This window comes from Microtus oregoni, unplaced genomic scaffold (genome assembly GCF_018167655.1).
Source record: "Microtus oregoni isolate MIOR12 unplaced genomic scaffold, Mior012 000004F_ref0000308, whole genome shotgun sequence".
Classification (NCBI taxonomy): domain Eukaryota; kingdom Metazoa; phylum Chordata; class Mammalia; order Rodentia; family Cricetidae; genus Microtus; species Microtus oregoni.
The window spans coordinates 31,655,948-31,681,682 of NW_024543063.1; the positions used below are offsets into that span (position 1 = coordinate 31,655,948).

The 25,735-nt window shown below is 53.6% G+C and overlaps 2 protein-coding genes across 6 annotated transcripts in view; both read left to right on the forward strand.

Annotated features, from left to right (window-relative positions):
- Positions 1 to 12,712, forward strand: part of Cbfa2t3 (CBFA2/RUNX1 partner transcriptional co-repressor 3) — a 49,108-nt gene extending 36,396 nt beyond the window's left edge. For all 4 annotated transcript variants that reach the window (XM_041651014.1, XM_041651015.1, XM_041651017.1 and 1 more), the window contains 7 exons: positions 3,774 to 3,955; positions 4,561 to 4,790; positions 7,163 to 7,248; positions 7,915 to 8,113; positions 8,629 to 8,697; positions 10,351 to 10,541; positions 12,443 to 12,712. In XM_041651014.1, coding sequence (XP_041506948.1) covers positions 3,774 to 3,955; positions 4,561 to 4,790; positions 7,163 to 7,248; positions 7,915 to 8,113; positions 8,629 to 8,697; positions 10,351 to 10,541; positions 12,443 to 12,712 — 1,227 coding nt within the window. The remainder of the gene's footprint in view (positions 1 to 3,773; positions 3,956 to 4,560; positions 4,791 to 7,162; positions 7,249 to 7,914; positions 8,114 to 8,628; positions 8,698 to 10,350; positions 10,542 to 12,442) is intronic.
- A 2,095-nt stretch (positions 12,713 to 14,807) lies between these two features.
- Positions 14,808 to 24,082, forward strand: Pabpn1l (PABPN1 like, cytoplasmic). 2 transcript variants are annotated; one of them, XM_041651018.1, is made up of 10 exons: positions 14,808 to 14,874; positions 18,268 to 18,374; positions 20,757 to 20,964; positions 21,125 to 21,258; positions 21,523 to 21,658; positions 21,933 to 22,000; positions 22,568 to 22,674; positions 22,767 to 22,854; positions 23,280 to 23,422; positions 23,905 to 24,082. In XM_041651018.1, the coding sequence occupies exons 1-10, from the start codon at positions 14,838 to 14,840 to the stop codon at positions 23,942 to 23,944; spliced, it is 1,068 nt and encodes a 355-aa protein (XP_041506952.1). In that variant the 5' UTR covers positions 14,808 to 14,837; the 3' UTR covers positions 23,945 to 24,082. The 2 variants fall into 2 exon arrangements, with proteins under 2 accessions (XP_041506952.1, XP_041506953.1); XM_041651019.1 differs by lacking the exons at positions 14,808 to 14,874; positions 18,268 to 18,374 and having other exon boundaries at positions 20,824 to 21,258.
- The last annotated feature ends 1,653 nt before the right edge of the window (positions 24,083 to 25,735 follow it).

The window sequence follows — 25,735 nt, forward strand, 5'->3', positions numbered from 1 at the left end:
GAAGGGATAGGAGTGCCGAGGAAGTGACCAGGTGACAGACAGGCAGGTACGTGACTGGATGGCAGGGCAGTGGGAGCCTTCTGGGGCCACATGAACGACCCGGTGGCACTGCACCTTTGGTAGAGTCACCAGAGCCCCTGAGCCAGGCAGGCTCCTCACCCCAGCCCAAACCCTCAGATGAGACGCTCCGTTTGTTTGGGGGTGGGGGTTAGGTTGGGTTTTGTCTGGTTGGGTTTTGTGGTTTGGGGGGTTTTGTTGTTTTCAGTGCTGAGGGTTCAACACTGTCTTATAGATCCAAGTGTCCTGCTGCTGAGCCCCAGCTCCAGCCTTGTCTAATTCTGAGACAGGGTCTCATTAAGTTTCCCGGGCTGGCCTTGAACTCTTTATCCTCCTGCCTCAGCATCCAGTAGTTGGAATTGTAGGTGTGCACCAATAGGCTTAGTGAGATGCTGGATTTAATACACACACACACACACACACACACACACACACACACACACGGAATGAGCCAAGTCCTCATGTAGGGCCTGTGACTCACTACAGCCCTTCACCCTGAGGAGTGAGGATGGCATGCTTCCAAATGTGTTTGGCCGTGTGTTCTCTCCACTTAGACCTCGGGGGAGATGCTAGAATATCCACACCTTAGAGCACCCACCTCAACGTACAGCTAGAGCCACAGGTTATGCTTCCACTTGTCTGTGCTCTTCTTAGTCAAAGTTCAAGGTCAGACCACACAAGGGGTAAGCTCCGAGAAGTCTGAGACCTGAGCCCCCACCAAGCTGCCTAGCAGACACTAGGCTGGCCCCACGCCTCTGCACTCAGCCCCTGTCGCTCTAGTGCTCCATTCTCTCAGGACAGCTACATCAGTAAGGTTTTTAACTGCCTAATTTAGACCAAGAATGGATCATAAAGATCTCCGCATAGATGCTCTCTCGACCACTGGAGGGGGAGGCCCATGACTATTTAGGAAGGTGCTACTCTGGCTTTCCGACCAACCAAGAGGGGACCCTATCCAGTGAGGGCAGCAAGGCCCCTGGAGCTGCCTGAGCTCTTCATCTGGCTTCCTTCTTTCGAGCCACTGGGCCTGGCTCTCACCATGCTGCAACAGCAAAGTCGTCATGCTTTTGACTGGGCAGAGTGGACTGCTGCTCTGGCTCCTGTTTTGGCAACAAGATTAGAGGGACTGGCTGCAACCTCGTATTTTTAGGTTCTACCTTTGGCTCTTACTGCCCCTTCACCCCAGGATCTCCATATCATGGAGAAAGATGTACCAGTCGGTGTCCCTAACAATGAGACACAGAGGTCCTAGGTCAGCTCTGAGGTGGGCAGAGAGAAATGAATGTGGAGAGGGTCCCTTGGCAAAGCAGTGCTGGGCAAGGTGTTCCACCGAGGGCTTGCTTTGGGTGATGCCACACTAGGTTAGGTAAGAAGGGTATGAGGGTAGGGACTCTGGGCAGTGAAAGTTGGGATATTCCAGGCATAAACAGGGTGGCCAACGCTACCAGGCATCTGCTGCGAAAACTGGCTCTGACAAAATAAGCAGGCGCATGGCATTCTAAGGCGGTGGCAGAGTCAGCAGTATGTGGAGGGTGAGGAGAATGCGGGCCTCCAACGCACCGCAAATGACTGCCAGGTGGGCCCACGCGCTGGCACCCATGGCTTCTCTGTTGTCACTAGCTCCAGTGTGAGCCCAGCAAGGTGTGGGTGGGAGGGAGGAGGGGACTGGATATGGGGTGTCATGTGGGGTCCCCCTATGGGGTGCCAGAGGAATGAGGCTGGTGGGACATGTCCTGTGAATGTTGTGAGGACTCTGAACCAGCCTTGGGTCTGTACCAGCTAGAAAAGTGAGGTTCAGCTTTCCTGCCTGCTAACTTGACAGCGTCAGGGCCTGTGTGTCCCCCTCCAGGAGTGGCATCCGCAGTGATTCTCATGGCCACCTCTGGGGATGCCATTCTGGGAAGAAACGGTTCTGAAGATGTGGCTGGGAGAGCTGGGCTCCGACTGCAGGGCCCTCTTGAGTCCTTTCCTATGCAAGGCAGAAGAACTGAGTTAATCCACGTGGGGCTCACGGGAGCCCATGACAGCGCTTCCAGAGTTCAGGTTTATGGGGGAGGCAGGAGGCAGTTGTGTGGCTTCCCAAGGTCACACAGCTCCTGAGTAGCCCAGCCAGGGTGAGTGATCCACCAGTCTTCCATGGGACAGCCCGTGGTGGAAGGCTCTGCAGAGCCAAGTGGAGCGCGAAGAAGACTCGTGGTCCAGCTGTCACCATGGTGGTTCTGTGTGTGCTGTGTAGCCTCCGCCAGAGGCCCATTGAGGAGAAAGATGGTTTAGATTTTCCCGGACATCAAAATCTCCATGCCAAGTTAAGTTGGGGCCCAGGGTGCCCTGTGACTAGCTTGGTGTGTCCTCTGAATGATGCTTGGGACTTTTGAAGAAGCATGGGGACTTCTTCTTTCTGGATGAGCAGTGGTCCTGTACCCCCAGTCAAGGGCTGCTGTGTATCTGGACTGTACGGCTAGACTACCTAATACCTTAGGTCCCCTCCACTCTCTCCTGCATCTGCCCTCATGTATCTGGACAGTGGACTTTTCAGAAGCTGCCCCACCCGAGGCTCCAGCTCCCAGATGGCCCCAGCTGGCCAGGACCCCAGATGTTTCCCCACCCTAACTGCAACCAGATGGTGCTCATGCCCAGCCCCCACCCCACCATGCTGGCCAAAGAAAGGACAGGGTGGGTGGGGGACTGGTGAGGGAGGAGACTCTGGGCTACTGAGACCTCCCAGGACCTCATCCCAGCTCATGCTTCTGACGTGGTCGGCAGATGGTGAGCTGGCCTCCGTTCAGCTATCCAAACAGAAAAACAGGCTTGGCAGCCACACAGCTCAACAAAAATGCATCGGCTGCCTGATGGGCCGGGTGGATGCACCAACAGGGGCTGAAGAGGCAGAGGCTTGGAGAAGACTGCCCTGGCAGCTTTGAGACGCATGGGAAAGTTGTGGATTGTGTTTATTTACAAATACTTAGAACTGCTGGCTCTCCCAAGAGCTTGCCACTGGGCCCCTGTCCAGCATGCTCGGGGCCAGCCTGCCACCCTACCCACTGCAGCTGTGGAAAGGCTGACCACCAGCAGTGCCTGGAGACCCTGGTCTAGCACTAGGGTGAAGTTCATAGGTTTAGAGATGGGGTCTGGGAGCTCTGGTGGCCTCATCTGCAAATGCAGAATCGAGTTGTGACATCATCCCTGAGGCTGGGGTTCATGAAGGTCATATTCCCTGTGTGCTCAGAGCTGCATGACCACAGAAGGCATACTCTGGTGTCTGAGGTCCTCCTGTGAGTTTTGTTCTTGGCTGAGACTGGAAAGCGGGAGACTGGGCTCCTGGCCTGTGCATTTTGGGGTTCAGATCAGAGACCCTGCTGCATCTCTGTTCCCCCTACACACACACACTCTCTCTGCTTGGTTGCTTGAACTTTGCTTTCCTTCTCTGCGCCAAAAACAACATGGTGCCTGCTTGACAAGGCACAGGTAGAGAATATTGTCTTCAGACTCAGAGAGGAAGCATGGTGATACAGAAAGTCCTTACATTGCTGTGTGTCCAGCAGGGCACAGGCCTGTCACTTCCCACAGTGCTATGGGAAGGAGCAAGGAACCTGGGGGACCCAGAGCCCTGAGTCACACAGAGGTAGCTCTGGGCTGCCTTCTAGTCCAAACAGGTTAGGTGGGCTTGCATGCCAGCTGACAGTCAGCTGTGTCTAAAGCCCCTGTCCTGCCCCCAGGCTAATCTCCCGCTGCTGCAGCGAGAACTCCTGCACTGTGCCCGCCTGGCCAAACAGACGCCTGCCCAGTACCTGGCCCAGCACGAACAACTGCTGCTGGATGCCAGCGCCACCTCCCCTGTTGACTCTCCCGAGCTCCTGCTGGAAGTCAACGAGAACGGCAAGAGGAGAACACCAGACAGGTAACAGCCTTTCCCAGATCGGCGGGACAGGGAGGTGACCCACGGCGGCCTCTTCCTGCCCATCTGCCTCTGCCGCGATTCTGCCAGACAGCTGGTCCAGTCTGTTCTCTGCAGCAGGGCCGGCCGATCAAGGGCTGCTAATACTGCTGCATGCTACGGGGACAGGCTGGTGGGCTGGTGACACTGGGTTCTGCAGCATGCGCAGCCCTATTGAGCGACGACCCAGGGTCTCTGGGATCCCTGGAGGACAGCAGCTTAGAAAGGGGTCTGTCCCCCAGGATTCATTTTTCTTGTGCTATTTGTAGACCCTAAGTGGTCTGGAGTCTACAGCCCATGGTGTCTGGGCTGGACTGGACCCCTTGACTGGCCACTAGACCCCTACTGCTGTATCACAGTGGGGACCACACCTAGCCATGGGACTCTGTGTGTCTCCTCTCCATTCTCTATCAGGAGACCCAGAGGAAGTCTGAGAGGGGGACCAGAACCCAGTAGGGCTCCTCTGAGTTTCTGCCTCCACCCTCTCTGTCTTGTCTTGCCTCTGTTATTACCCTCTGTCCTCTGTCCACTGGGGCTGGTATCGATTGGCCACCTGTTTTCTTGATCAGGACCAAAGAGAATGGGTCAGACCGGGACCCTCTGCACCCCGACCACCTCAGTAAGCGGTCCTGTACCCTGAGCCCTGCCCAGCGCTGCAGTCCCAGCAATGGGTTGCCCCACCCTACACCACCCCCACCCCCACACTATCGCCTGGAGGACATGGCCATGGCCCACCACTTCCGGGACTCCTACCGACATCCAGATCCCCGAGAGCTGCGGGAGCGTCATCGGCCCCTCGGTAAGCAGTGTGAGAGTTACCATCGACCCTTCAAGGTATGGGCACATAGAGTGTGTGATCCCATGTCTGCGAGCCGGCCCACGTGTATAAGCCTGCATGTACTTGGGCTGGAGAGAGTTTACATGCATTTATTTAGGGGTTCAGTCAGCGGCTGCTTGTACCTATGCCCTAGTGGAAGACACTGATGCTGTAAGCAGCAGCTCATCTGCCCAGGAGCCAGTAGCCTCCCCGGTACCCAGGTAGCCTGACTTGCCCCTTCAGACCCAAGTTGCCCTTTCTTGCACACAGAATAGCACTATCTTTTAAAGGACCCTATCTTTTAAAGGACCAGCCTTTTCCACCCTCCTGGGCTGGGCAGCCTAAGGCCAGAGTAGCTGGGGGCAAGGCAAGGGCTACTAGACTTTGCTTGAATCCAGAAGTGGGTCATGTGATAGCTCTGTGCCTCAGTTTCTCAGAACAGTTGTGTGAGGACAGGGACATTGATAGAGCACCTGGCACACAGTGAACTCCAAAGCCCAGTTACTGGCGACAGGGACAACAGCTGACACAGAGCACATGCACTTGGTCATGTCTCAGCCTGGACCCATACCTCTAGGGAAACTGAGGCTCAGAGAATATAAGTGGGACAGCCACGGATGGTCACAGCAACACCTGCCTAACCCCAACCCTTCTCCACCCCTGTGTGTTGGAAAGGAATGCTACAAATGACTAGCCAGGGTCACTCAGGACACCTATAGGGTCCCAGAGCAGGGTCAGCAGAGGCCTCTCCCTAACTACCCCCCCCCCCCACATACACACTGTGGAAGCTTCCAGGGCCTGGGCCTAGGCAGCAGGTGACAGTGTCTGGCTCGCCACAGCCGGGTCAGGCAGGTGCTAATTCCCACCCGCTTCTGCTAATGCAAAAATAAACGCCAGCTGTCGCACAGATCTCAGCCTCTATTTTAGTTGGGGCGTTGGCATAGGCCCCTCGTGGGCAGCCGGAGAGGGCGCTGGATGACGGCTGTGGCCACTCCCTGCCCTTCTGCAACTCGAGGAAGGCATTTCAGGTTAGGTACTAAGAGGTCCGTAGGCACTGGTGGCGGCTTTAAAGAGAGGCTTTGCCCCCACCCCCAGGAAGGCTGGATTGGCACCAGGTCACCTGCACAGCCTCAGTTACCACACTGGCAGCTTTGACACTGCAGAAGAACTAATAGAGGGCCTTCATGTCCCTCATGTCCCAGGCAGTGGCAACCCACACCCTGCCCATTTGACCGTCCCCGAGGGCACAGATTCAGGCTGGCCTCACGCCATATACTGCCTCCCCCACTTTCTGCCTGGTAACTGTGGACAGACATAAGCAGCCTCAGTTTCCTGATCTGTTACATAGGAAAGATGAACCTTCCTTCCAAGGTCAAGGCAGAAAGAAGGGAACGGTGCTTAGCACCAAGCCCTGCCTGGGGACACTCCTCAAGCTTACCAGGTCAGCTTGGGATCTTCTTTCTAACTACTCACTGTGTTAAGAACACGCAGAAGCCAGGCAGTGGTGCTGTACACCTTTAATCCCAGTACTTGGGAGACAGAGACAGGTGGATCTCTGTGAGTCTGAAGCCAGCCCTGGTCTACAAGAGGTAGTTCCAGAACAGCTAGAACTGTTAAAAAGAGAAACCCTGTCTCGGGGGGGGGGGGGGGGGGGAGAACTAGGCAGGATCAGGAAATTGAGGCAGGGAGTGGCACGATAAGGACCCTAGGATCCCGGGATCCTGGAGAATGAGCCGTCCTGACTTGCTTCTTTGTCTGACCCTGCTGTCAGTAGATCTGATCCCAAGACCACACTCAGGGCTGGTAAATACCCAAGGCAGAGTTCAGCCTGGGGACACAGAGGTAAACACATCACGCCATCTTTCTCTGTGGATTTGACAGTGGCGGGGAAGAATAAACAGGGAAGTCTTGTACCCAGAGACCAGAGACACATGTGGCCTGAGGAATTCCAAAGACTCCGCAGCTGTAGAGGGGCCCCGTGACCTGGACTTTGAGGAATGCATAGGAGTACCGATATTTGAGAGGAAGTCATAAACACACATAAGTTGAGCAGCTGCACAGAGGCCCTGAGGTTTCTGGACCATGACAAGGCAGACCCTTAAAGTGGATCTGGATCTACCTATCAGAAATGGGCATAGTAAAAGCAAGAGGAGCTGGATTTGTGGGCTAGTAGGAAGGAAATGAAGGGTCAGGGCAGAACCAGGGATGGCAAGTGTTTCATCTGTTCCTGACCCCCTGAGGTAGGATTGGAACTGAGGAAGTAGGAGGCACCTGGGAGTAGGTGCAGGACCCAAGATCCAAATCGGGGCATAGCATCTGCCTGGGGGCCTAAATGTGCATTGCCCTTCCTGCAGCCATGCCTGGGTCTCGACAAGAAGAAGTGATTGACCACAGGCTCACAGAACGGGAGTGGGCAGAAGAGTGGAAACACCTCAACAGTGTGAGTATCTGTGATTGCCAGAATGTCTGCACACCTCTGGATCCCAAGGCTTGGGGTGGGGAGCAGCACTGGGTTCAGCATCTCCTGGCAGGACCTATCTGAGAACTGAGAACCTGCTGTCTGCCTGTCCCTTTATGTGAGCATCATTGTCTATGTTTGACCTGTCAGGGTGCTATGAGAAAACAGAGACAAGGATGCTGAACCATGCAGACAGACCCTTCCTCCTCCACTGTTTCCTGCTCAGAGACTCATGCAGGATAGAGCCCCAGTGGTGTAGGACAGCTCCGTGTTAGGTGCTTGATCCCCTGGTCAGGTCAAGTGGACCATATCTTGATGTTCCTAGAAGCTCTGCTCCTCTGACCATCATGCACCTTGAAGTATGGATCCCTTACCTACTTCTTTCTTGGGGATGTTCCCAAGACAGATTGCTCTCAGAGTTTCACAGGAGGCACCCTGAGCCTCCATCCTGCCTTGAAGTTCCTATTCAAATTGGGTGCCCATAAGCCCTGGGAGCCATTTCACTATCTGTGAGGAGCCAAGGTAGATTTCTGTGCCCTGCCTTCAGGAATGATGAGCTGGCTCCCCACCACCCCCTCCATGTTGGATGGCCACATCTGGCCACAGTGCTGGTTCCAATGTACTGAAGGCCCTGCCACCCACCCGCAGCTCCTGAACTGTATCATGGATATGGTGGAGAAGACACGGCGATCCCTCACTGTGCTGCGCCGGTGCCAGGAGGCTGACCGCGAAGAACTCAATCACTGGATCCGGTGCTACAGCGACTCTGAGGAAGGGAAGAAGGGCCCCACCCCCACCTCTGCCCGGCCCCTCAACAGCTGCAGTGGCCCCGAGGGGTCTCAGCTAGGTGTGTACTAGGGAAGAACAAGGAAGACCTGCAGTGAGGGGTTGCTAGCCCTACACAGTCTCAGTAGGATGCCACTGATTTCCCAGAAAGCTAGCCAATGGTCAGGCCTTACTTAAACAGAGCATCACTTGGAAAGGGGGGGGGGCGTTTTCACTTGCAGAAATATGTGCCCGGTCTGCTAGGAAGTCTGAAGCTCCCAGGTCCTAGTAGGTACAAGCCAAGCTTAGGCGGTGGCACTTAGGGACTTCTATGTACTCATCCACCACAGTAGTGACCACAGAGACTAGGGGAGGTCTAGGATATGCCCAGTTCCCAGCCTGAGTCCATGTTCACTGGCTATAGAGCATGCTACCCAATCCCCCCATCCCCCTGGAATGTGAAGCCCTCTTTCCTGGGGGGAAAAAATTATTCCTTACCTTCAAGCCCTGGCAAGAGTGGAAGGGAACCCAGAGTGGAAGAAGGCAGCTGATGACCCCACCTTGTGTATGACACTGTACCCCATCCCTTTGTTTCAGATGTTCACCGAGATTTCATGCCCAGGACCCTCTCTGGCTATATGCCGGAGGAGATCTGGAGGAAGGCTGGTGAGTAAGGCTATTGGGACAAACCCTGGGGACAACCATAGGAAGTGTCTGCAACTCAGATGGGCTCCTCATGCAGCAAGTTTGTGTATTTACACGTTGGGACACACACAGAGGTGTGCACAGAATGCATGTACACACACACAGGGAGGGAGGGAGGGAGAGAGAGAGAGAGAGAGAGAGAGAGAGAGAGAGAGAGAGAGGCAGGATATGAATCAGTTACTTACAGCCAGAGTTGCCAGAGTTCCCCTTCTGGCTCCCAAGCAAAGCCAAGGACCAGACCTGGTGTCCTCAAGGCAGGTTTTTCTCAGCAGTGGCTTGCCTGAAGCCTGTTAGAACAGAATCTTGAGCACTACTGGAACCTGCTGGATCATACTGTGGGGTGGGGACTAGCCCTTACCCTCTGAAGATTTTGGGTCATACTGTGGGGTGGGGACTAGCCCTCACCCTCTGAAGATGCTGGGCCATACTGTGGGGTGAGGACACTGTGGGGTGGGGACTAGCCCTTACCCTCTGAAGATGCTGGGTCATACTGTGGGGTGGGGACACTGTGGGGTGGGGACTAGCCCTTACCCTCTGAAGATGCTGGATCATACTGTGGGGTGGGGACTAGCCCTTACTCTCTGAAGATGCTGGGTTATACTGTGGGGTGGGGACACTGTGGGGTGGGGACTAGCCCTTACCCTCTGAAGATGCTAGATCATACTGTGGGGTGGGGACTAGCCCTCACCCTCTGAAGATGCTGGGTCATACTGGGGGGGGCACTGTGGGGTGGGGACTAGCCCTCACCCTCTGAAGATGCTGGGTCATACTGTGGGGTGGGGACTAGCCCTCACCCTCTGAAGATGCACACCAGAGTGAGGAGCATGATGCTGGCAGGTGGAGCCACGGATAGTTTACCCATGGCCCTATTCCTCTTGACCAGGGTTCACACATGTGCCCAGGACTCACACATCTTTATCCACATGCTATGGGACATTTTAACCACGCTCTGACAGTCCTGAGACTGCCAATAAAGTTTCCCTCCAATCAGAGGGCAGAGCTAGCTACTAGACGACCAAAATTAGCCATAGAGGTTTTGGAGGACCCAGGATATATAAAGAGACAGAGGAAGTAGTAGAGAGGGGCTTAGGGAGAGTCTGGGCCTTTTGGATCAAGAAAGGAAACTGGTTATTTTTTAAAGACTTATTTATTAATTATGTATACAGTGTTCTGCCTCCATGTATGCCTGCTGACCAGAAGACAGCACCAGATCTCATTACAGATGGCTGTGAGCCACCATGTAGTTGCTGGGAATTGAACTCAGGACCTCTGGAAGAGCAGTCAGTGCTCTTAACCTCTGAGCCATCTCTCCAGCCCTCACTGGTCACTTCTTCGCCACTCCTCTGATCAATCAGGTTTTGACTCTGATATCTGACTCCAGAGTTTTTAATTGATAAAGAATAATTAGATAAATGCTTCATCCACAAACCTGGCAGCAAAGCTTTGGGATCACTGACTTGTGCCTCTGTGTGAACACATGCAAAGTAAGGTAAGCATGTGCACACACAGCTGCATTTAGGCTCCTACCCAAGTGGTGCGTGTCCAGAAGCTCAGGCAAGCTAGCCTGGGTGACTACTGGCAGTGTGACCACCATCCCACCTCTGTGCTTCACAGAAGAAGCCGTGAACGAGGTGAAGCGCCAGGCGATGTCAGAACTACAGAAGGCTGTGTCTGATGCAGAGCGCAAAGCCCATGAACTCATCACCACAGAGCGTGCCAAGATGGAACGAGCCCTGGCTGAGGCCAAGCGGCAGGCCTCAGAGGATGCCCTGACTGTCATCAACCAGCAAGAGGACTCCAGCGAGGTAGGGCTTCTAGCCACCTCTGTGCTCCATTTCTGCCTCCAGTGCTGACCAAACCTGCGTTAGAACACCACACCTGTGCAGCCTCTAGACCAATGAGCTCTCTGCTGTCAGAGGTCATAACTATCAGTGGTAGCATAAGCAAGCACGCAGTCTGTTCAGCACTGCATGTCAATAAATAAAAGAGACCCACGAGGCCTGGTAAGGCATTTCTCAGGCCTTCCTAACCAGTAAGTAGCAGTAATTGAAGATCCAGAGAGTAATGCTTGTCCCAGGCCTGGCACACGTTAGGGACCATATTCCATCGAAGGCTATTGATGTCAAACCCTCTGTTCTTTAACTTATAAAGGAGACTTTTCAGGACCCTGGGGTCTCCCTCAGCTTTGGGCATAATGAACAGGAAGGAGAGAGCCATGAGAGCTATGATCTTGTGTGCCTGGATGTCTGGGTACTGTGCTCCATCCAGCAGGGTGGGTGAGGGAGGACTTCCTGAACCTGCTTCCTCTGCTCCAAGAGTTTGGTTGGCAGGGCATCAGGAGGAAAGGAACAGCCCTTCTGGGAAAGTCATTCGTGGGCTGCCTTTTAGGAATAGCCAGCTCTCCAACACTAGAGAGACAAAGCCAAGTAGATCCTGGGGCTCACAGGTCCACCATGTTAGCCTTGACTGGTAAGCTTTAAACCAGTGGTTTTCCACCCTCCTGATGCGGTGACCCTTTCATACTGATGTTGTGACTCCCAACCATAAAATTATTTTTGTTGCTACTTCATAATTGCAATTTTGCTACTGTTAAGAATTATAATGTAGGGGGCTGGAGAGATGGCTCAGCGGTTAAGAGCACTGCCTGCTCTTCCAAAGGTCCTGAGTTCAATTCCCGGCAACCACATGGTGGCTCACAACCATCTGTAATGAGGTCTGGTGCCCTCTCCTGGCCTGCAGGGATACACACAGATAGAATATTGTATACATAATAAATAAATAAATAAATAAATATTTTAAAAAAAAAGAATTATAATGTAAATATCTGTGTTTTCCAGTGATCTTAGGCAACTCCTGTGAAAGGATCACTGAACTCCCAAAGGGGTCAAGACCCACAGGTTGAGAACCACTGTTCTTAGCTATTGAGAGACCCTGTCTTAAAATAATGTGGACAGTATTCAGGAATAACACCAGATTGTCCTGAGGCCTCCACATGCACACGCATACATACGTACCCATACACTCATGTGCTTACGCACACATGTGCACACGCACAGGATCTCAGAGCTGTCAGGAGATGGGCAAAGCGTCGACCAGAGTGTTAGGTATTTGGAGGTGAGGGTAGTTTGGAAAGTACATCCGTAGACCTCAGAGCAGCATGGCCCCCGGGGAAAGAGAGAAAAGAGTCATCCAATATCAGAGCCATCCTGACGGAGAGGCCAGCAAGGCCCTCCCAGGTGGAGCAGCACAAGGGGTGCAGCAGGCAGGGGTGAGGCCAGAGCATAGAGATGAGAAGTAGGCTTTGATTCCTGAAGCCAAGGCAGCCTCCCAGTCTCAGCCGCCTTGCCGGGATCTCTAGCCATCCCCTGAGGGAAATACAGTCAGCAAAGGGAGTCCTGGTCAGTGGCCACCTCTTCTCTCCTGAAAGGGCCCGGTGAGTGCTTGACAACTCAGCTGCCTCCAAGGTGTCTAGAGTTCTTTCTTCTTCCTGGGTGAAACCCTAACTGGGTTTTAGCAGCTGGGAGTGGTTGCATGGCTCTCCCCTGCACCACACACACACACACGCACACGCACACACACACACACACACACACACACACACGCAAGCGCGCACACAAGCACACGCACACCTTTTCAGCAGTGGGCAGGTTATCATGTGCAGCCTATTCCATCCTGACTCATCTCCTTTGCCCTCCTCTACATCCAGAGCTGCTGGAACTGCGGGCGCAAGGCCAGCGAGACCTGCAGCGGCTGTAATGCAGCCCGCTACTGCGGGTCCTTCTGTCAGCACAAGGACTGGGAGAAGCACCATCATGTATGCGGCCAGAGTCTGCAGGGCCCCGCAGCTGCAGTGGCTGACCCACTGCCCGGACAGCCCGATGCCACCGCCAGCCCTAGCGAAGCCGGCTCAGCAGGGCCCTCTCGCCCCTGCTCTCCGGGCCCACCAGGCCCACTGGACGCTGCCGTGCCCCGCTGACCTCCAGATCGGACGCCCAGCCCATGGACGCCATGCCCTGCCAACCTCCTGGCCCCACCTTGGCCCACCAGATGCCTGGAGCTGGCCAGGTGGAGTCACTGCTGCTACTGCTTCTCTCCAAAAGAAAACACAGATCCAACGAAACTGCATCCGTGCAGCCTCAGCTACCTGATGAGGTCTTGCCGGGACCTCCTACAGCCTCTCTTCACAAGCATCCTCAGATACCACTGCGGAGCTGCAGACAGTGGCACCGGTGGAGCGTGGCCGGCTCTGCCACCGTCTGTCCCCTCTGTGTCTGTCTCTCTGTTATTGTCTGTCTTTCTGTGTCTGGTCTCCCTCTGTTTCCCTGCCCTGACTCTCCCTGGATCTGATCCTCTCTGTCTGTGTAAAAGCCCGCGTACTTTCTCTGTAATCAGAGAAACCTAATCGGTGGCTTTATTTTCAGTGAAGAACTTTTGGAGATTTTGTTTTGTTTTGTTGGCAAACAAGCTACTTAAAAATGGACAAAGAACTGTGGGGTTCTCCCCATTCCTTATTAGAAAAGGAAGAAACTGTGATTTTTTTTCTAGCTGGAGTTGCTGCCTCACCCAGCCAACCCCAGGGGGATCGGCGCGTGCAGCAGAGACGGTGAGAACAATTTCAATTTCCAACTCAAGAAGCATTTTTTGGTTTCAGGTTTTATTTCTTTTCTTTAATGTCAAACTCTTTGGCTTTAAGTGAAAAAAAAAAAAAACCCAAAAAGTTTTTTTTTTAAGCAAAGGAAACATACCTGTAAACTACCTTGCCAGCTAGCCAGCCAAGGATGCCAGACACACCTCGCTCCAAAGGAAATCCAAAAAGCAAACTCAAGAAATCAAAATCAAAAATTTATTTTTATCACTGCCAAAGTATTTTTCATTGTCTTCCATTCCTGGGTTGTTTGGATGCCGGTCTTTTGTTTAGGCTTTGATTTTGTCGGGGGTGTTGGGTCTCTGGGATTTGATGGCTTGGGCCAAGAAGAAACGTTTTGTTCCTTTTTGACTAGTGGGCAGCATCCTTGCTGGGCAAAGGGGTCAGCAGCAAGGCCACATGACCCTCAGCACCATATCTAGAAGCCCCAGTCAGCATGAGCCTGAACGTTGTGTGCCCTCAGGCCCTGTCTGTGCGTCCCTGTACGCAAGGGAGACACCTCCATCTGTCCTCACACCTTCTGTGACTTCGCATAGTTCATTTTCCACTTGTGGAAAAAAAAAGTGCTAGTGTTCTTCCCAGAGAGAGCACAATTCCTAAACGAAACTGTGACAATCTTTTGGTTTGATTCTTGACTGCTTTTGAAAGCATAAGGTGACAGCGAATCACGCTTTCTTGGTTTTCCCTCCTCTACCTCTCTGCCCTCCCATCCCCACCCCACCCCCACCTACACCTCAGTCTTATTTCCCCATCCCCAGTGTCTTGCTGTGGCTACCGTCGTTTCTTTCAGACTTTTACAGAAAAAAAAAAAAAGAAAAGAAAAAAAAAACAACAACAAAACAAAACACAAAAGCCAGCAGCCACCCTCACCTCGCCTGGAAGACTCAAGCCCAGCTGTACATATCCCTGTGTTCCAACCCCCGTGTTCATCTCCAGCCCCGGGAGTGATGCCCCCCCTGTGCTCCAGCCCTCGCCCGCCCTGCCCTGCCCTCCACCCGCTCAACTTCCCTCCAGGATTCAAGGAGGAAATGAAGAAAGGAAGCTCATGCCTGTACCAAACAGAAAGACAGCAGACACAGTCCGGGTCTGCACCTATGTGTGTGGCTGCAGTAAGCTGCAGGCCTAGCGTGCAATATGGGGGAATTGCTCCTGAACCCTGGGCCTGGGGGCCCTGCCCAGAGCAAGGTGTGCAGCATGTGTTAATGTGAATGTAAATAGTCTCCACAGAGGTCCTAACCGCGGCATCAGTACCGAGGAGACGTTTGCCAAATAAAAAGAAATTAAGACAAACCACGGAAGTATGTGAAATTTAGGAAACACTTTGGAAGGAATCTGAGCTGTGGTCCTGTGGGCTTGTTTGGTGGCTGGTCTTTCTTCACAACTGTAAAAGTCACTCTTTAAGAGAACATTGCATGGAAGGATCCTGTTAGGTACCATCAACCTGGTGCTACCCCGAATGGAGCCTGACAGCAGCTCTCACTCCGAAGGCCAAGGTAAAGCTCATCCTCTGGAAGGTTCCTAAGGCCACAGCCCTCCAGGCCCATAGAGATGTCTTTTTGTGGGTTTCAGAGAAGCCAGAACACATGGCGGCCTTCTGCCCTTCCTTCTAGTGGACCAGTTGACCTGAGCGTCTGCCTGTGAACACTGAGTCTGTGCTGGCAGAGACCCACCTGCCATCGAAGGAAGCATCGCTGGATTCCATTCCCAGCTGCGCCTCATGCAGGGCTGCTTGTCTCTGTTACCCCACAGCATGCAGCGTCCTTGGCCCTTGCAGGAGAGCAGGCTGGTGGCCATTCATAGGGAAAAAGCTCTGGGTGGCAGGGGTGGTGAGCCCGTGTTTGTGGGGGAAAATAAAGCTAGGCCCTCAGGTTGTGCTTAAGAGCTGGAGTCTCTAGAGGTCTGGGCCAGGAGTCCTAGGGTGGCTTCCCTGATGACCCATGTCCCTGGTGTCAGGACTTGAGAGTGTCTGTTCCCATATATGTAGGTCCCAGAGGGTTCCCTTACCTGAAGGCCTGCCAATTTGCTTTCGCTTCACATACTTCCTCCGCTACCTATTACCACCCTTATCTACCTTTTCGGAACAAGAAGGCCCACCAGGGACAACAAAATGCTGCCCAGCCAAATTGGCCTCCACGAACCAGGTTACATATTTAGGGTTCAGCACAGTCCCCCCCCCTACACCCTAGCTATTGGAAGGGATAGCCACCCCAAGACAGGTATCAGATGCCATTCGACCACAGTGAGTCCCTTGTGCATGACATTTGGCCGGCAACTGTGGACACCCATGGTGAGGTGCTGGCCAGCTGATAGGAAGAGCTCAGCCGTCAAGGCAACTGCAGAATCAGGGTGGCAGTTAAGGTGGGGGTAGGAAGGGGTAAGTGAGGAAACAGGACTGGAAACAGCCGCAGGGAATTCTGGGTGGACGTCAGCAGTGTCACTTGAGGCAAGAGGGGTGGGGTGGGGGCCCTGAAAAAGCTGCAGGTGCTGTGTTCAGCTTCAGCCACCGAAAGACCTCACAGCAGAACCAGACAACCTCAGAGCTTTGGGAAGGATGGGGTCCATGGGTATTCTTTGTTGGGAGGTGTACCCTGGGTGGCCATAACCATGGCATGCTCTTGGTTTCAACCTCCAGTCTGCCTGGGGCTCTACGCAGAGCTGGAGGAGGGTGATACCCCATCCCTGACTTCTGCTGAGAGCCCCTCCTGCTACCTTCTCCAGCTCACAAACCATGGACCCAAGAGCAACCGCCACGTCCTGCCTCCTGGTAGCCACAGACAAACATGAACCAAACCCCTACAGGATGTGGGTCTCACAGAGCCTTGCTCCCCAAAACCCCAAATCAAAATGCAACTTTGCTTCCTGTTCTGAGGCCAAAGCTAAACCAGGAAGGCTGAGTGGGGAGGGCAGGTGGCAGGCAGAACTCTCTGACCCCTAAGGCCCAGCCCAGATCCTGTCCCATGACCTTATGACTTCTTTCCATGTGTCCTTCTACCTCTGCCACCCCTCCTCTCATCTCCTTGCCCATCTCTGCCCCAGACTCAGACTGGCCTTTCTCCAGTCTGCTGGCTAAGGGCGCCTTTCCAGCTCAATCCTCAGACCTGATTGGGAACAGAGGCCAATGGCTCTCATTCTGCATATGGTCACAAGTGTATAGGAGCAGGCTGGATTATACCAAGCCTAGGTCCTATTGCCTGATGGGTGCCAAGGTGAGAAGAGCCAGCCCCAGCAGGGACACCTGTAAGCAGACCTGAAAAGGTCACTGGTGATGGAGAAGGACAGAATAGGAGGCAGGGCCATGGGCAGTGCTCTTAAGGCCACAGTGGACAGGGATCAGGATGGGCTCCAAAGTTCTTAGTTTTTCCAAATAAATCCTTAGGCTGACACCAAAGTATCATCTCTGGCATCTGTCTATCCGTTGCTCTGCTCCTCAGCCTAACCACACTGGTAGATTGACACTTTCCTGAGTTCGCCCTTCTGACTTAGCCAGCCATCTTTCCGTGAACCCATCCACCTCCACCTATTTATCGTCCTCCACCTGCCCTCTCAAGTAATTACACCATTATCTACCTTGACCCACCTGCCTCACCGCCTCTCATCCGTCCACCTGCCCATGCCACCCCAACATACCATCCTTGTGTCTGGGTGTCTCACAGACACACCACACAGCCGTCCCTAGATCCATCCTTCCTATCGTCTCTCTACCCACTGTCCTCAGAGTAATTTCAGCTCCCTCAGTGTACCAAAGACACTAGGTCCCCCACGCCCTCCGTTCTACTTTCCCTGGACTGACCAGGGGTGCCCTAAGAATACCCACCCATGAGGCAACAGTCCCTTGGTGCTCTGCCCTACCCTGGCCTGCTTTAGACACCTCCAGATATATGAATTCCAACCACAGGCATTGTGGAAATATTGGACAAGTTTTTGTGACCCTTGTGACACATCTGGACTTGCTTGGGGAGAGGAGGAGTCAAGAATGTGTGCCGAGAGAAGGGCTATACACTTGCTTAGGAGCTCTGGGATGCTATGTTAGGGAACCACATTCCCCAAAAGCAGGGACAGTCCTTGATTCCAGGAGTCTGCCCAGAAGAGGGAGCTCTAAAGAGGAGAGTGAGCTGATGCTGGCTTCCCTTGAGACCAGCACTCCTAGGATCCTGTTCATCAGCACACTTGGGTACCAGTCCCATCTTCTCAGTTAGAATCCCAGGTAGCTCAGAGTTGAACCTGTCCAGTCTGCCCCTACTGGATCCCCCGATGGTAGGAGGAATTTGTTAGGTGCTTGGGGCCGTCCACAGCCTCTCCTCATAGCTCACTGCTCTTCCTGAAGCCCCTACCATGTAGAGAAGTTTCTTTTTTTTCCAGTGGGGTGGAGGAGAAAGAAAAAAAAGGGAAGGAGAGAAGGGAGAGAGGCAGAAGCTGCCTCTTAAGAAGAAGGACAGTCAGCTAGAGAAGTTTCTGGAATGAGCCTGGGGAGAGACCCTTGAGTTACCATCATGTTGGCAAGAAGATAGAGAAACTTCAGGTGAGCTGGGCTCCGAGGAACTATCGGCTCCTGTAGACAGCTCACAGACAAAGCTCGGGACAGTCTGTCAACCACGTGAACAAGTCCCCAAATTCTAGAAAACTCTATCTTGTTTTCATTCCTTTTCTTTCAACTCAGCTGGCCCTTAAGGTAGCAGCCCAGACAACGGGGATACAGGAATGTGGCATCTGACTCAAAGGGCGTCCTGCTCACCACATCCTCAAAGGAACAACCCCTGCTCCCACCCAGACAAGGCCCAGCAGCCCTCAGCTCACACCATTTCTGGGCCAAGGGTTGGGCCCAGAGCACAGCCGCACACAGCCTGCAGGGGGAACCATTGTTGTTCCGTTTCTTTTTCCTCCTGCAGGAGCTGGGAGGAGAGGACTGGATGTTTTCCTTACGAAAAGCCGTGGTCCACAGCCCTCCGTGTCGGGGTGCCGCGTCATACCACCCACCGCTGTCTTCTGCTGTCCTGTATGTTTGCCCTGTGGGCCATGGACATGATGATCAGGTTAATTACATCTGTGTAATAAAGTGAGCATTTGCTATGACGGCTTGCTGCTCCTCCAGACCGTTGCGCACACGCGATAACTATGTTTGAAAGACCTCATGTACAGACCAGGGCAGACGTGGTGTTCAGCTGTACCAGAGAAGACTAGGGATGGACAAAGGAAGGGACCTTCAGCTCCATGTGCTATATTCTGGCAAATAGGACCCATCTTGGAAGGCTGGGCCTTAGGGAGTTCTGGAAAATCTTGGACCCCAAAAATGATCCTAAGAGTTTCAAGGGCCTGACATATATATATACATATGTATGTGTATATACATATATATATACGTATATATACATATACGTATATATATATACGTATATATATGACTGGTTCACTATTGGGGCCAAGTTCTTTGAGCTGTCCACATGAGGGAGATAGTGGGACCTGGCTGAGAGAAACACTAGAGGTTTGAGGGACACTGGGGATCTGAGGGAGACATTGAATCTGAGGGAACACTAAAAGGATACCTAAGACCTGACGGAAAACTCAGGACCTGAGGGGACACCAAGGACCTAAGAGTGGCACAGCAGAAAGACTGAACTCTCAGTCTGTTCCTGTGACAGCTGTGTCCTGGCGAAAGCTCTAGAACCAACTACTGGCCATAGTGCTTCAGGCTGCACTGGTAGCTGCCTGGAGGAAGCGACTGCGCTAATACTGTCCCAGCTTGGAACATGGTGTATTTTTGAAGGCATTGTTGGGAAGGCCAGCATGGGGGTGAACTGTCCCTAGGCCAGGCGCCTGGCTGGAGCCCCACTGGGCCTGGTGTGTCAGCAATCTCAGGATAGCACGAGGGGGAGGAGGGTGACAAGGTTTTTCCACTGCAGACACTGAGCTCAGAAGGGAGACTGGCCAGGGACTGGGCTCCATCCAGACGGTCTTGGCTTGGGCACAGTCTGCCATGTCCTGCCTCCCACATGGAAGTGCAGGAAAGACCCAGACAGGACCCCAACAGCTTCACATGAAGAGGTAGGGGACATGCAGGAGGACAGCAGTGGCCACTTGTGTATCCCTGCCCTTGTCCTGTGTGGCCAGCTTGTCCTCTGCGTAGGCATGGATGCTGCCTCTGAGTAGCCTTGGTTTGCCAGGAAGGACCAAGGGAAGTAACAGAAGCAGGACTGGGGAGAGGCCAGTGGACACTCAGCCTCTGGTCAGGACTACTTTATCTCAGGTCATGTGACTATCCCACACAGTCCTTCCCTTATGAGACATGGAGGTCACAGCAGGTTTTATTATTGTTGAGCTGTTTGTGATAGGGCCTCACTCTGGAGCCTAAGCTGGCCTTGAACTTGTGATTTCCCTGCCTCAGAGGCCCAAGTGCTGAGTATAGGTATGAGCCATCGCATGAGGCAGGGTGTTTTCAGCCACTTTGGAGAACAAAATGAGAAGTCAGGGTAGAGGTCAGAAGCCCAGCTTCCTGGGGCTCCAACAGCCACCGCTACCCCCGACTCTGCCTCTCAACCCCTCTGCCCACCCCAGGATGTGGGAGGTGTCAGCCACCAAACTCCACATATACAGTGTAGCTCAGTGTAGCTCGGTAAACCTAATTCCTATCCCAGCTCAGGTTCTAAAAAGGACACCATTGACCTGCCTGGGAGCAGCGTGACACAAGTGCGGCTGTGGATCTGAGGAGGTGGCATCACCTGAAGGTTCCCGTGGACACCCCAGAGTCACAATAACATGGACAGCATGAGGCTCTACAGAGCAGACTCAAGAAGCATCCGTGCCCATGTCCAGCCACCAGCCGGCAATGTGCTGGTAGATCGCCCCCTGCTGGAAGGCCCAGGAAGGAGTCAGTGGATGTAGGCTGGCCACAGCCCTGTAGGGTGAGGGCAGAGGGGCAACAGCAGATGAACAGGGCTGGAAACCACTGTACCTGCCTGCATCTGCCAAGTACCCTTCACCCAATTCGTACAGTTCAGCCTGAGCCTCCCTTGTGGCCAAAGGGATCATCTAAATTGTGCCTGACTTAAATCGACTCCCATCGAATGGTGCCCTGCGTAGAGATGGGGAGGGGACAGTTTGAGGAACTCATGGTTAGGAGAGAATATGGAACCCTACTCTGGATGAACCTGAGCTCTTAGCCTTCCAGGGGCCCTTGCTCAGACTCACCCAAAGTATCCAGACACCCACAGTGCCACCTCTCCCTGAAATAAGTCCTTTTCATGACTACAGTTTGGTAACTTGACCAAGATCTGGTTTTGGTTAGGACCAATTGTCAGAGGTGTGTGGTATGGCATCCTGCACACACCAAGGGCAAGCGTGCCAAGCTTGCGGACGTAACACCCTGTCTTACCCACTTTAGACTCGTCTACTCTTCCAAGTTTTGGGGATGCAGCTGGTGAAGAAGACAAAGAGGAGATCTACAGCCTTTGACCCCTCTGGTCAACATGGCCTAAGCTGGGAGGCTCTCCTGTGTGCTTTAGTGGAAGCAGCTGGTCAGGAGGAGGCCTTAAAAGGGGAGAGCCGCGAGGCAGATGCAGCTGTGGAAGCGAGCGGCCTGAAGAGCCAAGGTTTGCCCAGTTCGCCCTTTCTGCATACCCATGTGGCCCTTCCTGAGCAATGATCTCTTCCCGCCTCCCACTGAAGCCTGGCTCCAGAAGGTCTCCTCCGATCCGGAGGCCCAAGGTTGGGGGGCCTGGGGCAGGACTGAAAAGACCCCTTTGGGGCCAGGGGCTGGGAGTGGAACCGAGAGTGACGAGGAAGATGAAGATGCAGGCTTCCTGCTGGCCATGCTGGAGCAAGAGAACCTGCCCAAGTCCCCAGTGTACAGCCAGACAGCACCCTGTCATGATGCAGGGAAACAGGTGTGGACCTGGACACAGGGTGAGGGGCCAAAGCTGCAGACCACAGGGGCTCTCTGACTAGGGGGAGATATTCTGCGGCTGAGGCGTCGGGGACTTCTGGGGCCCAAGCCCCTAGCCCTGGACTATGGCTACAGGAAGAACAGGGTGACCTAGGTCATTCTGTAGTAGCCATGACTTCCCTGGGGCTGACTGGCCACACCTGCCCTCCATTCTAGAGGGACCTGCAGGTCACCCACCCCAAGCTTACTGTGGGTTGGCCAGCAGGAATTGGAGGCCATCAGGCTGAAGCTGTGGGCCATGGAACATGCTGCGGCCCTGCCGGAGCCACCCTATGCACTGAGAAAGGCCACAGAGGAAGAGGGGACTGAGGTCAGACAGCTGCTGAGCCCTGAGACCATGGGTAGGAACCTGGAACTCTTGCTGACCCTGTCCCCAGAAGGTGGAGGGAAGGACAGCTGTCCTCCCAAGGCCTTGACCACCTGCTCCCAATGCAGAAGTGCTCAGCACGGACTCTATATGAGGACTACTGAGGGAACATTCTGGAGCACCCTGTAGCACTAGACTTTGCAACCCCACAATGTGGCCTTGGAAGCCTGGGTGACCTTCCCTGGGGTCATGAGGAATGGGCTCCTCAATAAGGTCCTCCTGCTGGTCCTGAGGTGTTCTCTCCACAGGCTGCTGCTTCCCTGGGACCTCCAAGGAGAAGGTGGAGGCTGACCACAGATCTGTCTATGTGGGCAATGTGAGTAGCAGATAGAGGAGGTCACAGCCCTCCCTCGGCACCTGGCTCCAATCAGGGCATTCAGCTGGGCGGACACATCAATGTCTGCCCTGGATGGGGCTGGCTAGGAGGTGGAGGCAGAAAGCTGTAGGACTGTAAACTCAAGGGTCTCCAAGACTAGATAGAAGGGGCACATCTGACACTAGTTGCTGCAGAGGAAAGGGTGGGCTGCAGCTTCTGGGCAAAACCATGGAGGCGAGAGGTGGCCAGTCCTTGACCATTCAGCTGAAGCTGAGGTCAAGAATTCTGGTTTCTCAACACGCACTGGCACTGGGAGTTCCATGAGATTCACTGGTCCACACACCTGGCAGGAGTCAATACCTGGGATGCAGCCAGCTGTCCACACAAGAAGCCCTTGACTGGCTCTCAGCAATCAACCCTGGGCAGGAGTGGGTAAAGCCTCAGCCCCTTCCCAGCCAGGAGTCAACCAACCTTGGAAGTCCCTCCAGCCCCTTTCTGCCATAACCGCCTCAGCAGGAGGTACACAGAGAGCCCAGCACTCACAGCAGGTGCCCCTTCTGAGAGCAGGTAGACTATGGAGGCTCGGCTGCTGAGCTGGAGGCCTACTTCAGCCACTGCGGGAAGATTCACCGGGTCACCATCCTGTGCGACAAGTTCTCTGGACACCCAAAGGGGTCAGTGTGGGGCTGTAGCAGGCTGGGCAGTGAGGTTGAGGCTGTGCCTCTCCCCCCTTGCCCAGCCATTCCCCACCTCTATCCCTCTCCAGCTACGCCTATATAGAATTTGCTTCTCAGAGCGCTGTGCAGGCTGCCGTGGAGCTGGATGAGAGCACCTTTCGAGGTCGGATCATCAAGGTTTGTTGCCCCAGGTGTCTCCGTGCATCTGTGAGCCACCACCGTGCCTTGCACATTAACTCAAATTCTTCAACAGGCTCAGAGAGGTTAGAGTACCTGCCCCAGGATACATGAGTACCCAGCCCGGCCCTTTGGGTATCTTAGCCGGCTGGGCATTGCTCAAGAGTTAGGGCATGATGGAAACCCTCAGACCCAGGGTGGAGCTTGGTGTAGGGATGGCTTGGGGAGGAGAACCAGACTCCTCTGCTGAAGGATGCTGTCCATGACCAGGCATGCCATGTGATCACAGCTGCATCCAAGTGAAGGTGGAGGGATAGCTTCACCCTTAAATGGTACCTCTAGGTCAGGAACCCCAAGCCTTGGTATCAGCCACCCTGGCAAGGATTCAGAACAGTGTTTTGGACCATGACATGGGTTCCGTCCAGGTACTTCCCAAAAGGACGAACTTCCCAGGAATCAGCTCTACAGATCGTGGTGGGCTGCGGACACACTCGGGCAGCAGAGCCCAGCCCCTCCTGCACAGTAGCCTGCATCGAAAGCCTCGGTTCAGACTCCATGGACCCAGCCGGTGAGCGAGCCCAAGGGGGAGTCTTGAGTCTGGAGATCTAAGCGGCAGGATTCCTGGAGCCTGACCCTGTTGTCCCCTCACATAAGCCTTAAACTGACCAGGCACTTGGGAAAGGGTTGAGTAGTCCTCATGGTTTCTACCAGGTTGTTCTGTGTAACCTCCCTACCCGGTAGGGATATTCCTGCCTGGTCACCGGGGCTCTGCTGGTGGCAGGCATCCCTGCCATAGACAGTGGGCTCTACAGCAGGCTCCTCTGGCCTGAGTACTGGTAAGGTAGCTGAGCCCATCGGCCAAGTGTGGCAAATTCTAGCCCCAGGCCTCCCTTCTCCAATGGAACCACTACTCAAAAGAGCAGAGCCTGAGACGGTACCTCCCACAGTCCCTGAGCAGCGTGGTGGTGACTTTAGCCCTTGCCTGGTGTCTTCCAGGCTATCCCCTCTGAAAGCAACTCAGCTGCCTTTGTCTCCCCTCCCTCTCTGCAGGGGCCGTGGACGGGTCTCACCATGGTTCTCACCATATTAAAAGGATGGCCCAGTTTTGAAAGTGGGGCCAGGAGCTGGGTCAGGAGTAAACAGCAGTCTTTCTACTTAACTGCAAACTGGCCTTTGAGCCCGTCAGCCCACAAGTGCCTTTGAAGGTGGCCTAGACCCCCAGGTCACAGTGGAAAGGCACAGGGCAGGGAGATGCAGAGGGCAGGGGTGGGAGGGGAAGCCCAGGGGAAATTGGGATTAGCATACTCAAGTACTTTTAAAGAAAAATAGATGAATATTAATAGTAAAGTATAAATTATTAAACTTGAATATTTTAAAAGCATGTAACAAGTCTCATTTCTTTTTCTCTGTAGCTTTGGGGCCTGTCCTGGAACTAGCTCTTGTAGACCAGGCTGGCCTCGAACTCACAGAGATCCGCCTGCCTCTGCCTCCAGTGCTGGGATTAAAGGTGTGCACCACCACTACCCGGCACAAGTCTCATTTCTTGATCCTCCCTCAGAAGCAGGTTTACTTTCTTCATGGAGCTCTGGGGAGTAATGAGATGTGACCATGAGTCCAGAAAACGGGCCCTTGCTCTGCCTTAAGAGTCAATAGGCAGGGGGCTGGAGAGATGGCTCAGCGGTTAAGAGCACTGACTGCTCTTCCAAAGGTCCTGAGTTCAATTCTCAGCAACCACATGGTGGCTCACAACCATCTGTAATGAGATCTGGTGCCCTCTTCTGGCCTGCAGGCATACACACAAACTGAATATTGTATACATAATAAATAAATAAATATTAAAAAAAAAGAGCCAATAGGCAGTGAGCAGAATTCCACCCCATAGTTTTGTCTCCTTGCCCCAAGCTGGCTCTCTAGACATAGCTGGACTTCACCTCCATTCTGCCCTGGAAGGTGTCTGAGCTGGTCAAGTCAGGAAGCAGAGGTGGAGCCTCTGTTCTAAACTTCAAGTGTGTGCATGGTCAGTATCAGGCTATAGCTTCCTCTCCCAGTGTAGGGCAGCCTGGCCCAAAGGAAGACAAGCAACTGATGACCCCACAAGCTACCTCCAGTAAGTCACAAGCTAACCAGAGCTGCCATCTTGGTCCCCAAGGTCAACCTCGGGATGAAACCCACCTGCAAGCCGCAGTGGCCAAATCTAGGCAAGCAGATGACATCATAAGCTTTGTTTGCTAGAGCCTGATAGTAAGAAGACTCTGTAGTACATACATAGTGCACACACATTGCACACTTACACACAATCTGACTATACACATAGTGCACACACATAGCACACGATCTGGTCAAGTCAGGAAGCAGAGGTGGAGCCTCTGTTCTAAACTTCAAGTGTGTGCACGGTCAGTATCAGGCTATAGCTTCCTCTCCCAGTGTAGGGCAGCCTGGCCCAAAGGAAGACACATAGTGCACACACAGAGCACACGATCTGACTATACACATAGTGCTCACACATAGCACGCTTACACACGATCTGACTATACACATAGTGCACACACATAGCACGCTTACACACGATCTGACTATACATAGTGCACACACATAGCACGCTTACACACGATCTGACTATACATAGTGCACACACAGAGCACGCTTACACACAATCTGACTATACACATAGTGCACACACAGAGCACGCTTACACACGCTCTGACTATACATAGTGCACACACAGAGCACGCTTACACACGATCTGACTATACACATAGTGCACACACAGAGCACGCTTACACACAATCTGACTATACATAGTGCACACACACAGCACGCTTACACACAATGTGACTATACATAGTGCACACACATAGCACACGATCTGACTATACACATA